This window comes from Achroia grisella, unplaced genomic scaffold (assembly GCF_030625045.1).
Source record: "Achroia grisella isolate CSIRO2021 unplaced genomic scaffold, CSIRO_AGI_Agris_v1 utg1063, whole genome shotgun sequence".
NCBI lineage: Eukaryota > Metazoa > Arthropoda > Insecta > Lepidoptera > Pyralidae > Achroia > Achroia grisella.
The window spans coordinates 1,382,525-1,400,432 of NW_026712567.1; the positions used below are offsets into that span (position 1 = coordinate 1,382,525).

General features: G+C 31.2%; 1 protein-coding gene across 2 annotated transcripts in view; it reads right to left on the reverse strand.

The window, feature by feature from the left end:
• LOC131841026 (uncharacterized) overlaps nucleotides 1-9,307 on the reverse strand; it is a 29,579-nt gene extending 20,272 nt beyond the window's left edge. For both annotated transcript variants that reach the window (XM_059189269.1, XM_059189261.1), the window contains exon 1: nucleotides 9,250-9,307. In XM_059189269.1, the coding sequence (XP_059045252.1) occupies nucleotides 9,250-9,301 (52 nt within the window). In that variant the 5' untranslated portion in view covers nucleotides 9,302-9,307. The remainder of the gene's footprint in view (nucleotides 1-9,249) is intronic.
• Nucleotides 9,308-17,908: the final 8,601 nt, after the last annotated feature.

Consider the following 17,908-nt stretch of genomic DNA (forward strand, 5'->3'; position numbering starts at 1 on the left):
ACAAGATTATGACAAAATCTATACCAAATATTTATGTTCGCCCATTAATTAGAATCTAGAAGGAGTAGAATTGGAGAAGGTAGGCATTGTCAATGTTGCTAAAAAGAAGAAACATATATTTAACAGAAATGTATGAAATTTGATCTTAGCATATTTTAAAGGGGTCACATGATTTAACAATGCAATGCGAATCTCAGATGTATTATTAAAAAGTTATGATTACGATATTCCAACTTTTCTTTTATGATACTTCGCAATAGAGAAATTTAACAAAAACTATATAGATATTAGAATTGTATCTTTTTGTCAAAAGACAGATAGACACAATGAATACATGTACTTTTCTTATCAATAAATTTGAAGACGTAATACTATGTCTCTTTAAGGGGGTGGTATCTAGCTTTGTCTGTGATATAAATATACTAAAATCCTTCCTAAATTAGCTCGTTTGTGGGTGTTTCTGGTCATATCCCCAAACGTTATTTCATTTTCTAGATTCCCAATAATATCCATGTAAAGTAAACTTGTGATGTAGGTAACAATAAAAAGACACAAACGAAAACAACATAAACTAATAAACGAAACCACAAAAAATACGATAAATTTTATATCTAAAAAGTACAGCAGCTTATTAGATATTAACAAATTAAGCTGAAGCACTAAAATGAAGCACAAAAAGTAAGTAAGTAATACGTGGGCATATTTTATAAGTGTAATTGCTGCTTTACTATTAATATAGGTACTATTATAGTTTATTGATGCCTACATGAAGGCCGTAATGATAAAGATGGTAATGAGATCTCTACTTCTCTGTTTTTACAGAATAAAACCTCGTTATTGTAACGATTTCCAAATTCAATATCATAATCTAGTATTAGTTTGTAACAGTCAGCTATTATCAAGAACAAAACAAAATTCAATGCCGTCGATTGTTGATTCGCAATCGAAGAAGCTTTTGTAATCTTGAACTTATCTCATTGCCACATAGCTTTAATTCGGAATTTATAATTAGGGGATCTATTGTATCACAGTCATTATAGATAACTTGGTCTGTATATATTTTACTCGAACAATTGTAATAATGTGGGTGTTAATGCCTTCATCTTTAGATTATTCGATATAAACGCGCGATTTTACCTGTATTCGATTTTGCATAATAAACAATAACTTAATTTTAAGAGAAAATGAAGACTGATTGGACTACCTATTGTTCCGAAGTTTGTATTAGAGAATAAAATAATAAAGCCATAAAATGATTTTTGAAACTGCTGGTGCCCGTCAGTCTGAAGTGTTGTCAAAAACTTAAAGCTAAGTCTAAGAAATTTAATATATTTCAAATTCAAAATATCTTTATTCTATTAAAGACTCTTATGATATGTCAAATCTACCGTCAGTTCGGAATAATTTCGAGATGAGAAGAATTGACAAGAAACTTAGCTCGTATTTTTTTTTAATAAATTATGTACATGTTTACAATAATACAGTTTAATTGAAATTCAAATTTGGGAGAATAGAGTGACCACTAGCATATGCTATTGCAAAAAAAATATTTGCAGAAGCGGTTAGTATAATTATAGCTTTGTTTAGTTTAGGACTTGATGACACTGTGTGAATTGTCCTCGGTAAAAATAAGAGAATCTTGTAGGTTGTAATCACTTCTTATGTATTACACTTACTCGTACATATGTCTACATTACTGTTAAATATATTACGTGCATAAATGTCATATTCAACCGGAAATGGGAGTAGATATAAAACATATTTTTATAGTTTTCAAAGTGCTCGTCAAAATGTTTAATATTCTTTTAGATACCTCATCTATAAAACAATGGTTTTTTACTCGGTAAAATATAGTAACTAAAGTCCTTAACCCTATAACGTATCTACATCTACGTGTTCAATAAAAATAAAACTTCATTTTACATTGGCCACTTTTACATGTTTACTATCACAATGATTTACAATTTATAAAACAATTTCAAACTAACAAAGGTTTACGGGTAGTGGTATTTATTATCCATATTACTGTATGAATACGAAAACATGTCTGTCTATCTGGCAGCACGGATTATAATGAAGATAGATTATATCGCTAGGATGGACATAGACAGATTTTACAGAAAAATGCAAACGAAGTCATTCGAAATAGCTAGTTGATTATGTATAATAAGTACTTTTACAGGAGAGAGTTTGATATCAAGTTTTGTGACATCATGACAATAAGCGTCGTAGTAACATAGATCTACACTTAGTTTTCATATATATTAAGGTAGGCTACTGCTTTGTCGGTTTCTATGTCTATGGTTCTAACACAATACAACGCTTAAATATTTATATAAGTATTTGGTATGTGATGAATATTTTATTCTTCTTTCGTGACCAATGGACCAGTAATTAATGACTTCATTATGCTGTAAGGAACTAAGAATTGTATCATTTGTTATTGTTAAATTTCCTTGTACATTTCATTATCTATAAAGCCGAGGAAAATATAATAATATTTCTATAATTTCTACATCGTTTAACCTAAGGAATTTCAGACTGGGTTGGAAAGTTCTGACGTATAGTAAGTTGTATTAATTCGTCAACTTCTAATACGTAATTTTAAGAAATTTTAGTTAGGTAGACTTTGTGAATAGTCGCCTGCGTGGGTATTACATCTGTCTCTTCTATTTCAGCCGCCAACCAGCTTACTTTGTAAACCCGGTTGTAGGGTGAGATTAGACAATGAAATTACAGGATTAGTAGCGTGATAATCTTAATTCTCAGAAATAGTATCACACGCGTTTATAGCGTGATATTTATAATGATGTATATATATATATATATAGACGACGGTTACCACTTACCATCAGGTGGCCCGTCAGTTTATTTAACATTGCGATTACAAAAAAAAAATGTAAGTAGAAGCAGGTATTAATCAAAAGTTCATACACAACAACTTATACCTATAACAGTGACAAAAATATAAAAATAGATATGCCATATACACTGTGCGTTAACAAAAATGTAATAAAAAAGTTAAAGGAGTAACACAAACAGAAAGTATTTTAAATATGAGTAAAAGTTTTAAGCTTGAAAAATTCTTCAATTTCGCGATGTTACTCATGTAAAATATGACATTTTATTTGTTACATTGGACAATTTGGTTTAGATATACATTAGAGAATATATGTGTATATGCAGTGTAGCCAACCTCTAAAACAAAACTGTAATTCTAAGCCTTAACTGCAGAATGACAAGGTTTTTGAGGTTCTGTAATTACATTTGTAACTTTGAGACTTTTGATTTTAACATTTAATTTAATTAAAACTTTAATGACTACCTAAATGATGTCTTTGATTTTAATGCCCTCAGTATAATGTATTCTATTTATTACTATCATTAAATTATACAATATATAATATAAACATAAAAATGACTTGGAACGTTTTTTAATTTGATATTTACAGTTGTTTTTCAAGCATATCAAGTTTGTCTGTTTGTTCTAATACAGACGAAGTCAAGCTGAAGAAGAAACATACGTAATAACTTTATGTTGACATCCAAGGTGATCATATGGCTATAGATATAAGCTTATATTTCCAAAATCTCAATGAATGAAACTCTAATGCAACACGCTACCAATGTTATTACATAAGAGTTTTAATACTTACTAATCGCTAATGTGATTATGCCGACCTATGTCTAACCTTTGTTAAGGAACAACAAATATACTAATCTTTATATGGCAATTTTCCAATAATAAATCACGAAATCATTGGCTTGGTCGGAGATTTTTTTTCACTGGGTCATCTGTAAGTATCTTTCTAATCTATTTACATAAATATACTTGATGACAGTGGGAATATGAACAGAATCATCCTTATAAACATTTGAACTGGCTCGAAAATGTGCCGCTTGTTAGATTTGACATTTTGAAGTACTTATTCAAGAATATAAAAATCCAAGAGTGAACATAACAAACTAAATAATTTAATATAAACTTCAGACTACGAAACAGTACTCAAATGGTGTGTCTACTTAGGAGCCTAAAAAAATACCTCTCTTCCGTAATTTTTCACAAAATTGTTTCAAATTATAAATTGAGATTACGTGGTGGCCATTACATATATAAACAAGAAGGAGCCGTGAATAAAAGTGGCAATTAAGATTAATGAAAGAAATAAATTGTGAAGGCATAAAATTCAATTATGTAGCTAAAGTAAGCTTAGATATAGTCGGTGCTGCGTGCATTCTAGTCGATTTATTGTTTAGAGAATCCAGTCTACAACGCAACAGGTTGTTGCATCATGTTTTACTAAGTACTTTATTACTAACTTTTAACAGATTTAAAAAGAAATAAGAAGTATTTTCCTGTTTTAAAATATATATTAATATTGAATTATATTTGGTATCGAATTTAGTCATTTTTCCGACTACGATCTAATTATTTCGTCACCTCTGAAATAGTTTTTCTAGTGGGACCAAATATATTATTTTGTATAGATACGTGCATAATTATTTTTGGAAGTATTTTTCAATATTATAAATATTGGCAATAATTTGTGGATAATTCTTATCCGAAAATATGTATAAATAAAAGTCAGAATGGAATCGAATGTAATTCTTTAAATGCTTATTTCATATTGTATGTAGATTTGCACAATTTAGCTAGTATTTTTTAGATATTATTACACTAATGAGTTTAAGTAGCTATCAGTGTATCTACCATGATTTTATTTCTACTAAAGGAAAATCCCGTTATATACATAACCATCTATTAATGTGGAATCGCTATTTTTCATTTTTATATAAATATACACTATTTTGTAAAAACTAGGAATTCATTTTTACGAAACCTCCCGACTTCGCTCACGCAAATGTAGTTTTACACATGGAGAGAAAACCAATTTTAGAAAAAAATTGGTAACAAATAATCTGAAGGATATCTGTGATTATATTATAACTGGCTGACTCCGCAAACGTTGTTTTGCCATATAAATTGAAGTCGCCATTAAAAATATGGGTTGGTAATAGAAGCGTAAAAATATACGGTTGTATATTTAATGCAACATTATAAAAAAAACAATTAATAAAAATAATAAGTTAGGTGTGGACAATCCTCATCACTTAGGGGTATCACAAGTAGATGGCAGCCGATTCTCAGACCTACTAATGCATATTCATATAAAATTTCATAAAAATGGATCAAGCCGTTTCGAAGGAGTAAGTAACATTGACACACGATTATTTTATATATAAGTTGGATCCTGACGTATTATTTGTAATGTACATTTTGTACATTTCAAGAATTATGTAAATTCTAACTAAAAAAAATGTGTAATTTATTAATATAACAATAACTTTTACCCCAGCGCAATTTTAATAAATGTATTGATAGTGGCGTTTTTCCACATTTAATGAAATTTAGCAAATTAATCCCACTATTTAAATCAGGAGATAAATTTGAGCCAGGGAACTATAGACCTATATCTATTTTGCCAGTTCTAAGTAAGGTGTTTGAAAAGATAATGTTAAATCAAATGTTACAACACTTCAGGGTTAACGGACTGCTTCACAGTCAGCAATATGGTTTCAACGCCGGCAAGTCTACCACTGACGCAGGTGTTGCGCTAATGACACATATTTTCGAATCTTGGGAGAAGTCACAGGATGCACTCGGAGTTTTTTAGGGGCATTTGATTGTGTGGATCATAAAACGCTTTTGTACAAGCTCGAACATTATGGTATAAGAGATAATGATCTAAAATTAATGAGAACTTATTTAGAGGATAGGGTCCAAACTGTAGATATTGACGGTGTAAAATCTAAGGGAGCTAATATTAAGATGGGCGTTCCACAAGGGTCAATCTTAGGCCCCTTTCTCTTTTTAATCTACATAAATGACCTTCCCTTTATGGTAGAGAAAATTGCAGATATAGTGCTGTTTGCGGATGATACTTCGTTAGTGTTTAAAATTGGACGTCAAAGTAATCAATTAGACGATGTAAATTGTGCTATGTCTGCAATATTAAATTGGTTTACATGTAATAACCTATTATTAAATTCCAGCAAAACAAAGTGTATAAAATTTACACTTCCTAATGTAAGACTAATAAATACACAGTTATTGCTTAATGACGAAATAGTAAATTTTGTTAATGATACAGTTTTTTTAGGTATAACAGTGGACTCGAAATTACAATGGGGGCCCCATATTTCAAAATTGGCCAGTAGACTCAGTTCTGCTGCATATGCGATTAGAAGAATTAGGCAATTAACAGACGTAGCGACGGCTAAACTTGTATATTTTAGTTATTTCCATAGCATAATGTCTTATGGCATACTGCTGTGGGGTAAAGCAGCCGATATAAATACTATATTTGTTTTACAAAAGAGAGCCATACGTTCTATTTATGGTATGGGTTCAAGAGAGTCATTACGTCAGGGCTTTAAAGACTCAAATATCCTCACAGTTACTTCACAATACATTTATGAAAATATCATGTATGCACGGAAGAACTTAGAGAGTTTTAAAAAACTCAAAGACTGTACAAGTAGAAACTTACGCAATATAAATAAGTTAATTTTACCTAAATGCCGTCTGCACAAAATCAGTAATTCATTCTATGGTAATTGCATAAGATTTTATAATAAACTGCCAGAATCTGCATTAAATCTGACAGAGAGGCAATTCAAATCTTATATTAAACAATTTTTATGTAAGAAAGCCTATTACAGGATAGACGAATTCATAGATGACAACATATCAAGTAAATAATTAGTTTATTAGCATACAACGTTATAATTTTATTTTCCCATTGCTTTCTTGATTTAATTGATTGATTTTAGAAATATGAAAGCGTAGCGGTTTTTGTATTAATTGCCGCATGCATTCTTATGTAAAATGTGAATACTATAACTATCAGATGGCAATTGTGAGTAGCTTTGACGTGGTCTAGTGTTTTGAGTAGTCATGCTCACTAAAATGTCCAGACTTGTGGCGGCGTGGTGGGCCGGGTCATTGGGCTCCCTAAAATATGGTCGAGCGCAGTGATGGCTGGCTCATCCGTCATACTCGTGAACGGGTGCTGCTTGTAGGGACTGGTCTGCTCTAATCACTATGACTGATTTCCTCTTATTAATTGTTTAACCAGTTGGTTATGTATTCAATATTTTTTTCTTTTTGAGTATTTAATTGAATTAGTGCTAATTGGTGGTTTGTATTCACACACTTAAACTTAAAAATGTAAAGTAATAATAAAATTATTTAAAAGAGCAACACGCAAGTTTCTTGCTCGTTCTTCTTGTGATGAGACAGCTTTCCGAACGAGCGGTAGATTAAAAAAAATGTAATGACTATTCAAAAGTGCTTCAATGTAAGTTTATTTGAATAAATGATTTTCTATTCTATGCTATTCTATTCTATTAAAAAGGCACAAATAAATGCATAGTTTCGAAGAAAATTGCGAGATTTCAGAAAATAACAGTTTAATTTCTACCATAGCTGTACCATCTTACAATTAACTTATGTGAAAGAAAGTCATAGTAGGCGTAAACTTTATTATACGAGCTTCAAAGCACAATTAAATACGCTACATATGACGGACTTACTTAATACCGGAAGGCGTTTTCTACCAGTCCACTACTTAGCTAACAGAGAATATTCTTTATTAATAATAACAAATTGCATTACAGGGATGGATAAAATATGAAATCAATCAATTAGCAACGCATCTCGTAACCGTACCATTATAATAATTGACTTAATGAATTAGTTTACGTATGTGTTACGAAAAGATGATAATTCATATTAATATTAGTATTTTAATAATAGCTGCTATAAAGTATGTCAGTCGATCTGTTGATTACCCTTTTCACGACTAAACTGATAAATGTAATTGCGTGAGGGTAGATGGTACCACGAAGGCATATATAGCCTTAGCCTATTTTTATCTAAAAAAGCAGACATAGTTATTGGTAACAGTTTGGTATTATGGATATAAAAATGTGTTATTCTATTTATTTGTTACGTTTTCACAACTACTGAATGGATCTTAATAAAATTTTACATGAACTTAGGTACATGAGACGAGGATGGACATTATAACAATAGAGAATAACAGTAGGTATAGAAAAACAATAGAACATAGGCCATCTTTTATCTGAAAAAAGTAGATGTAGCCACGGGTAAAAATCTAAACTAAAGTAAATTGAACTGAAAAACTAAATGAATCTTTCGCATCAGTAAATCGTTGCAGTCTTCATAAGTTTCGATGAACGATTTTAAAACGATACCAGATGATAACAAAACGCTTAGGACCATCTTATATACTAACTACCTACTCGCGGCTTCATACCGGTGTATATGTCTTATATAGGTATATAAAACTTCCTCTTTACTCTATGTATTAAAAAAACCGCTTCAAAATCCGTTGAGTAGTTTTTAAGATTTAAGCATACATAGGGACAGACAGCGATAGCGAATTTGTTTTATATGATTATGTAATGATGATTAGTACTGTTTTAAATTTTATACATTTTTTACAAGGTACATAAGTACGTGATTTAAACTTACGTAAACAATTATTTGTTAATATTGCAATTTCATTACAAACATATTTACGTGAATCAAACTATAAATATATAAATAGCTATAAAGGCCATTCATATCCAATTTATAACACTGTGATAAACACAATGTAGCAATAAAAAGTATTGATAATATTATTATGTATTTTGTACAGTCATAGACTTCGCAATAAAAGTTGGGTTTAATTAAGTTCACACAGTGGGTGCCAAGAATTAGGACATTTTCATGGAATTTAGGAGTGGTTGATTGACACAGGTGTCAATACAACAATTTATAATGTTTTTAAATATTTCAATTACGGATTATATACTTAAAGGAACTTATGTCCATTAACATATTTATACAACAGTGAACTCAATCAATAAAGAGTTTAAAATTTTTAAAGTTACATATAGCACTTACCTTAATCGCAGTTAAAAATGAGTTTTTTTTTTAATTATTAAAAGTTAAACTATTGTTTACTCCAAAACTTATATAGAACAGCAAATAAAGAGTATAAAATTACGAGCAATAAATACCTAAGTGTATTTTACATAAAAAAATACTTTTTTTTGTACTCAATGAAACTTAAAATTTTATAATAATTACAAATTTAGAATGCTTATAATTACAAAAAAAAAAGAAACAAAAAAATCTAGTTGTAATAAAAAAGTTAAAAACTTTTTTTAACTAACCGGCCAGTAGCAGGGCTAGCACCGCGGTAGTGCAGGCTACGTTTGGTTTCATGGTTGCGTTCAGAGTGCCGCATAAGCTATGAGCTCCGGCTTTTTAGCTATAGGGGTGAGTGATCCGCCCTATTCTGTAGGGCGTAACTGTTTGAGTTGCCTTTTAAAAGGGCAAAATATATTTAAGGTATTAACTAAAAGTTCGTAACATTTTATTATTTGTTCAATATTATTTATGTACAAAAACATATATAGACATAACATAGATACAACATAACACACACAATGTGTATTAGTGTATTTTTTTGTAACTATCATATTTTGTTTATTTATTATGTATAAACAGAAGGTTTTATATTTAAAAAAATGCCTTTATTTAAAACATGATGAATATGATTTAGTTTTTTTTTATTTTAAGTGTAGGTAAGTATAGACTGTAAAACAAAATCGACCATTAGGTAGTCTCATAGGTATATCGTGGTATTGCAGTACAATTCATAATACGTTTCCACAATATTGTAATATTAATAATTAGCATCCCAGTTACGTACTATGTCCAGTGCGATGTATGGGCGCGCGCCCACCGCCGTGCCGCGAAGACAACAAAACGCACCAACCTTTATTTATGAGTAATAATGGTCATTCTTTAGATGTATGAAATATCACATGTGCTAGAATCCGGTTACATCGCAAATTGAATTTTTTATATCCACTTTCAATTCCGATTATCGTATTTCATGAAATACAAGAATAATTCATTTGCTTAGCTTTCAAATTTATTGGTAGTATTAATTTATTTCTATATGTAAGTAAATTCATGGCAATTCTTACTATTGTAAAAATGTTTATTTAGCGTAGTGCCAAGCGCGGAGCAATTTTAGAGATCAGTTCGGAGTCTTTGTAACGATACTCCTCCGAAATGGCTAGATCGATAGAGACCAAAATTTCATTGAAGATCGACCTCCAGCCCTCCACTTATTCCACTATTCAAAATTTTCTCGGGGTAAATAAATAGAGACAATTTAATTGGTCATAGGCTTCATTTTTCTCTCCTCAATACATTTTTTATGTAATTGGAATTGTAAATCACTTGACGATTTATCAACGCAAAATGTTAGTCGCCAATATACATCAACAACTTTACAAAATACGAGCACATTCTGTCTCTCATGAGTTGCCATTCCTGAGAAGTAAGTTGTTATGCCTCTGTAACCTATAGGAACTTAGTCTTTTAGTCTAATCTAACTTAGTCCTCAGTCCTTCAAATCGGATCACAGTAAAGCAAACGGCTGACGACGGATTTAATTGTGAAATAGAAGACATTATACAAAGTCTGCTTGTGAGAAAGTTTATCAAACGAAGTCACGACTAAGAACTTTAAAATAAATACAAACTTAGTTAAATCGAAATTAAACGGGAGGGCCTTTTAAATCAGTTAACCGTCACACCTAGCCGGAATTTGTTTGGACATTTTAATTACTATTAAGACACTTGGAACCAAACATGCTAGGCGTGTAGATTTTTAGATCAAGAATAAAAGTTCCGACAACACTTGTTATTCCAAGTAGAGGCTAAGAAATGACAAAAAAAGTTATCAGGACTACAACTATAAAAGCGATACTAACGACGTTCCTTACAGGACAGTTAATTTTGGTTCAAAAATCAACAAAGTCTAGCAAGTTGGTTCCCAGGGTCTTGACATTTAAGATACTAAACTGAGATAAAATAATATTCGAATGATCCATGTGAATGCTCTATTCAAGAATATAATATTTGGAATAGCAATGAGGTCTAAATGAGATAGAAGGTGTCTAAGTACGTATACGAATATTTATGAAAACTTTTAACTTTTTATATAACCTAATCAGGTAGTTCGAAAGGAGGCCATCCATCCAAAACTGATGTATTATATAAAATAATTAAAAAAGATAAGATGAACAGATAAAACGCTATATACGTAGGTTCAGCCTACGCTGTAATGGAAAAAGCGCGAATTTTCATAATGATCTCTAATAAATAACGCCGAAGTTTTTGTTTCAAACGCAGAACCACCAGAAATTCGCAGAGGCGTATAGCTTAGTCACCACGCCTACTGCAGATGGGGATGGATTATAGTGGTAATATTTTGATGCTGTGCAAAATCGTTGGAGTGTCGAATAAACCATAAATCACTGATATGACTTTTATCTTTACCACCCCGTGAGGTGAAAGTATTTGTATGTAATTCATTACGCTATCTAAGAATGTAGAACGTGTTATTCGATCGATTGCACATGTTGAGGCTGTAATTAAACCCCTCATATCCGGTTAGGGAATGCATTTTCTATACTACTTTATAGGTACATTAACTCCTATCATTTTTTTTAAATATAATCATTATCAATCGATTGTCATTACATATGTTCCAGAAACAATGCATTGTCTATTAATTTAAAGATTTGTAGCGTGTTTTTTGCCTAATGTGGCTGGCAGAATATTACATTGTGAATATTGAGATTGTATCTAGGTTCCCAATGCGATATGAATGTATATCGAAGTGGTGAATGATGGTATGATATCAACAAACAATTACATTCTTTCAAACAAATAATCTCGATAATAAAAATATTATTCATTCATAAGTGTGTAAATGCTAATTTAGAAACTATAATACGATACGATAAGTTTTATTGTGAGGCCCTAATTGCCTGGTTTATAATGTCTTATCATGAATTTTACATTACATTAAAATAACCCTACGAGACCATCACTCATTCAGAGCGTAACGTACAGGTAGCACGTGTTCTTTAACAATTAACCTAATATATTTACCTTTTTTTACCTACTAATTTAAATAATTTTCTAAGAGGGAACTGTAGTTACCACAGGAAACATATAATATAGAGGTATTATTAATAAATTATTTATTTATTAAACAATAAAAATATTTAATTATTATATTAGGTTATACGTTGTTTAATAAATTAGCTTTCAATTGATTGAGATTAGTCATACGGCCTCGGTGGTGATTCCTGTAATTCCTGTAATCCTGATTAACTCATTTTTTTATATTCTTATTTTTATTTTTATATTCCACTTATTCGTTTATTCAAGAGCGCTAACAGTAGGTAAAAAATAAGAGAAATATAATATACTAGTATAAGTAGAGTAATTTTTTATTAAGCTAAGTATACCTAGGTCTATTAAAGGTTCTTATAAAAAATATGATGAAAATGTACAGTCTATAGACCTCTGTACAATTGGTTATTCTTCATGTATACCTACATATATTGAGTAGACTCTCACATAAAGTAATAATTTATCTACTGACCTTATACTTTTTGCTGAAGTAAATAACACAGAGGGATGATAACATATATATATGTACATATATATATCTATACATATAAATAAAATTGGAGTGTCTGTTTGTAATATTGAAATGACAGTTTTTTACTACATGCATATGAATATAAATTTTTTTCTGTCTGTCTGTTTGTTCTGGCTAATCTCTTCTTCTTGATTTTGACGGGACTATTTTTGGCAGGTAGCTAATGTAGGTAATAAGGAGTACTTAGGCTACTTTTGTTTTAGAAATATAAAGTTAAATTCTACGCGGACGAAGTCGCGAGTACACTAGTTTCAAAATAAAACGTATGTACCTATTATACATATTTATGTACATTAATTTTCAATAACACTACTTATATACCTACTTAATACCAGGGGGTAAGATTATAAACATGGCCTCCATCCACCTCATTCGAGTTGACATTGCAGCATAATCCCTATGTTTTGAGGAATTAACGCTTCGATTGGTAAACACATCTAAATGTTTCTAGGTTATAATATGAAGCCCTGTGCAAAATATAATGTACACTAATATTATAAAGCTGAATAACTATTCAGTTTGTTTAGTTGACTCGATAATCTCACGAATCTGCTAATTAGAATCTCCGAATTCTATCGGTGTTGAATATATTACTTATCGAAAAACAAGACCAATAGCAGTGATAGTTTATCAACAAAAAGTATTACATAAACGGGTAAAATTTGTTCCCTTTGAGAGTTTCCTCTATGTTACACAGGCTAAGGTCAGCTAGTGTTTAAATTACATATACGGCAGTTTTAGTGTTTATAATGTATACAAAAAGGTATTACTTATAAAAGACCCAACCTTATAAAAACCTACCTACAAGTAAATTGAAATAAGTTATCATCTTGTAAAACAAAGTAATAATAGATTTATTACATTTTGAATTCTTTTTGTGACTTTTTATTGTGACTTTTCCTTTTTGCTCGGTTCCCATGGGAGTGATGTTTAATAGGCCTACATCCTTCCTCAATAATTGCGTTATCAAATGCAAAAAGCTTTTTAATATATGAGATCCAGAGGTTAGCGCCATGAAATAATCAAACAAATTGTTTAGTTTTATGATTTGAATGAAGAAGAGGTATAAATTGAATTAATTTCTGCCTACTCCAATAGGAAACAAGCGTGACTATATGTGCCTAAGCGCGTACAGATATATGAAGAAACCGACGGGACAGCTAAAAAGAACAGAGCAATTTTCGAAAGAAATTAATCATAGCTCCCTACACCAACTCTAGTTTTGAAATTCACGAGACCAATAATGAAAATGAATACTTTCATTGGCTTCTTGGAAACGGTTTCGTTTATTAACTCGTGGACTGCGCTGCCTGTCTAAATTCTACGTGGCATAGATAGATGGAAATTACACGTAAATACCTATTATGTTCATTGCCGTATCCACACGCTGACTAATAGTGATGCCATTTGATAACACACTTCTGGTAACAGTGACTACTAACAGGTATACTACTCAGATTCTAATATCGTTTACCAAGAACTAAAATGTTATTTGTTTCGATTATATTTGGAACATTAGCTATCCAAGTAACAATAATTTTCTTAGAAATTGGGGCATCTACGTTTCTACCTTCTCTTAATTTATTTGAAAGTATTATTTTTAAAATTAATACAAATAAAGGTAACCAAGTACATAAACGTTTCGGTTGCATATTAGAGGATAACTAATAGAGGTAGATACTCTTTGATACTTTTAAGTATATTATATATTGTAATTATAATGTATCTTGTAAAATATTAGTACGTAATTAAAATACAAGTTTATAATTCGTTTCGGAATCAGACCACAAGGAAACTTAAACGATAAGTCAGTAAATAAATTACTCTAGTCAAAATAATTACCAGGAACTACACCGGAAATGTTACGAATGCATTACTGTACCTTCTTACTTTCATTGATTCTTTATTTGGACATATATATTTATTCCCTTGTTTGGTATACCTATGCTTAAGTAGATTTTAAATCCTTGAACTTTAGACCAGAGTTACAAACGGTGTTAGTTACTATATCTAAGACTATTAAACTGGTGGAAATGATTCTACGTAATGGAAACTAGTAGCCGCATTGTTAACAATGTACTCTGTTAGATTAACCTTCCCGTTGTTAGATCTGTTCCCTCTGGTAACCGGTATTTAATTCGTAATAAATTTGCCACTACGACCTAATTAATAGCAACTGTTCATGGCACCAGAGGTATATGTTATTATTATCTAAAAAGATACTATTAAATTTAAGTCCAATGAATAAATTGAAATACTAAAACGTCATTTTTGAATTTATTGCATGATCTACTAAAAATATTTCATGTTGGTCTGATCGTTTCTAAATATGCGAATTTAAGTGAATGTGGATATTAAAGCTACATGTTTTCATTTACCGATGTTCAAGTTTTATGACTGTCAGCTGCTGAAAGTGGCGTCGTAAAATGCCTCAGGATCCATTAGTTCCATTAAAACTGCATAGGTAGCGAATTGAAACGCATAGGTTGCTATTGAATGACCGGTGGATTAACCTTTAAATGTTATAGACTAACATTTACAATTAATAGAAATCTCTAAATAATTAATAATACACTGTTAAGGAATATGCTATCTTATTTTAATAAATAAATTTATTAAATTAAATTAAACGGCTCTAACATTTTTTTTTCGGACTACTCTAATGCTGTTGGCCGCAGCTGGCCTTTACAGCTTCACCAGACGATAGGGGGCGAGTGCAGATAGCACTCCAAAACCGCGGAAGAACTTATGGAGCGGCTAAAGGCCAACTCTCGCCTGACGGATACGACTTTAGTCTGAAGGCACCACTAGGGGTTCGAACCTCGGCTCAGGCCGTCGTAATATCGATCCCTTTTGAATTGGACGGGGGATCGATCGGACAACTGAAGTTGGGCATACATACTAATAATAATACAGGACGATATCGGAAACAAAAGACAAGACTTTCATCAGTACTTGGTAAATATGACCCGAATAATTTCGAGAATTAAAAAAGTAAAGCAATAATAAAAATAAATTACATTTATTCAATATCAGTATGTACTAGTTTGAAGAACACTATTTATTATCTCCATACCTAGTAATATGTCGCAATCACAGAAATGAAGTCCCGAGAACAGCTAATATAGTTTTCTATCAATTTACTAACAACGTACTTGAATTACATATGATAGATATACTTTTTTCAATCATTATAATATGTTGGGCCATTTGGTCGTTTAAATAATACAATATTTTAAATTATAATGGCGTAGCAATATTTTTTTATGGAATTCTAACGGCCCACCTACTAATTAACGTAAATATATTAATTCTGATTAAAATTAAAGACGGAGGATGAAGTAGAATACCACTACAGTATCAAGGATAATTAGCTCATGTTACGAACGACACACATTTTATTTCAATTTCCTTGAAAACCTTAGATACACAAACTCGTAAAAGTTAGGTGCTATTTCGACAAGGGGAATTCAAGTGGGTTGGACCATAACTAGGAATTGTTGGGGATCAGAATAATTTTCTTTTAAGTTCCTAGGAGTATACTTTTACCTACCACTAAAATCCTTTTTGCTTGATTATTTTTTTGTAGTTTTATTATTGTCGTAGCACGAAATTACTTTCTTAGCTTAATATTATTATATTGAGGTACGAAACAGATAAAACTAATATGGCCATATCGTGCACTTTGTTACTATTGCGATTGCTAGCAATGTACCATGACAGGTTATCTTCCACGCGGTGGCCCCTAGAAACCATCGTAATAAATTCGTGGTGAATTTACTGACCTGACCTCATGCTCATCTTAGCACAGACGGGAAAACCAAACCATTATCATTCATAAAAAATAAGATTACTTACCATTTCATTAAATTTCGTTTAGTATCTACAATGGACAAAACATATCCATATGGCAAGCTTACTACTTTCTCACCTACGCTATTTAATGTATATTTAGATTTAATAAAGATTTTTATTATGAACTGAGAGTGTAGATAATAGTCTCACTCATCAAATAATATGACGACTATATACCTACTTTAAAAATATATACCATATAAGAGATGTTTATCTATATATTTATGATATGAATCACCGTTACAATTATTTAAAAAATATATTCCTCAGGATTTTAAATTTAGAATTTTTACTTAATTTTAGACTCGTGTTTGATTCGATATTGTATTGAATGTAGGTAATATTTGAAATCTTAAAATATTTTATAAGCAACGTTGTTCCTTCTTATAATAAATGCAGGTGATAGTAGGTATATATTTACAGACACACACTCGTATTGAGATAAAAGCCGAACCAATACTCAATTAGGATTACTCTTGCCTGGTTCATTATGTTCGTTCCATTTCTATTATTGTTTATTGCTGATATACCTAGATTGCCCCAAAAATAAGCATAAGTACGGTCCTAAGCCAATTACGTCTAACAACTCGACAAAATTTTTGCAAATTCGACGGTCCATATACAAGTCTCCGCAAATATATCTAGACAGCACATCTAGCTGTAAGGGCGGGACGGCGCGGCGGAGAGGTGGAGAGTATAACTAAAGGGTACTAGTGACTACACTGTTTTTAATGTACCATTTCAGATATTTGTGGTTCCCTCCTGTAAACCATTGTGGTCAATCCCTGGATTCGTCGACTAAAAACATTTCAATTATTTATTGAATTCAAATGTAGAATAGTTTATATTTTAAATATATTCAAACCAGTTCGTCACATGAGATTGGCAAAAAAATATATATAGATAAATCAGCTACAAATATTGCAATGATACAGATAGTCCATTTACAGTTCTTTTTCTTTTATTTCAGCATATATTTGTCCACTGCTGGACGTATGCCTTTTGCATAATTTTAAACTTCAATCTGTCTGTGGCGTGTCTTGTCCAGGTCGGTCCTGCCGTCTTCCCGATATCTTTAGACCATCTGGCAGTTGGTCTCTTTTCTATTCTCGTTGGTTGATTGGTCCATTTACAGTAGTAGGTATATATTTACAAAAAATATATAACTATTTATATCCGTTGTCTAGTAGCCATGACATAAGCTTACCGTATGACTATATGGTGCTGTGTTAATTGTCCACGGTTATTTATTTAATGTCAAGCAAGCTGACGGTAACCTGATGGTAAGCAGTTTTGCGTCGTTTATATGAATACATACAGCACTACATCATGTGATACTCATGCGTTGCCACTTCAGAAGACTCAGTTGTCAAGCCTCTTATCCTATAATTTCACTGTCTTGCCCTCCACTGTCAACCTACAACTGAAACAAATATTACAAAG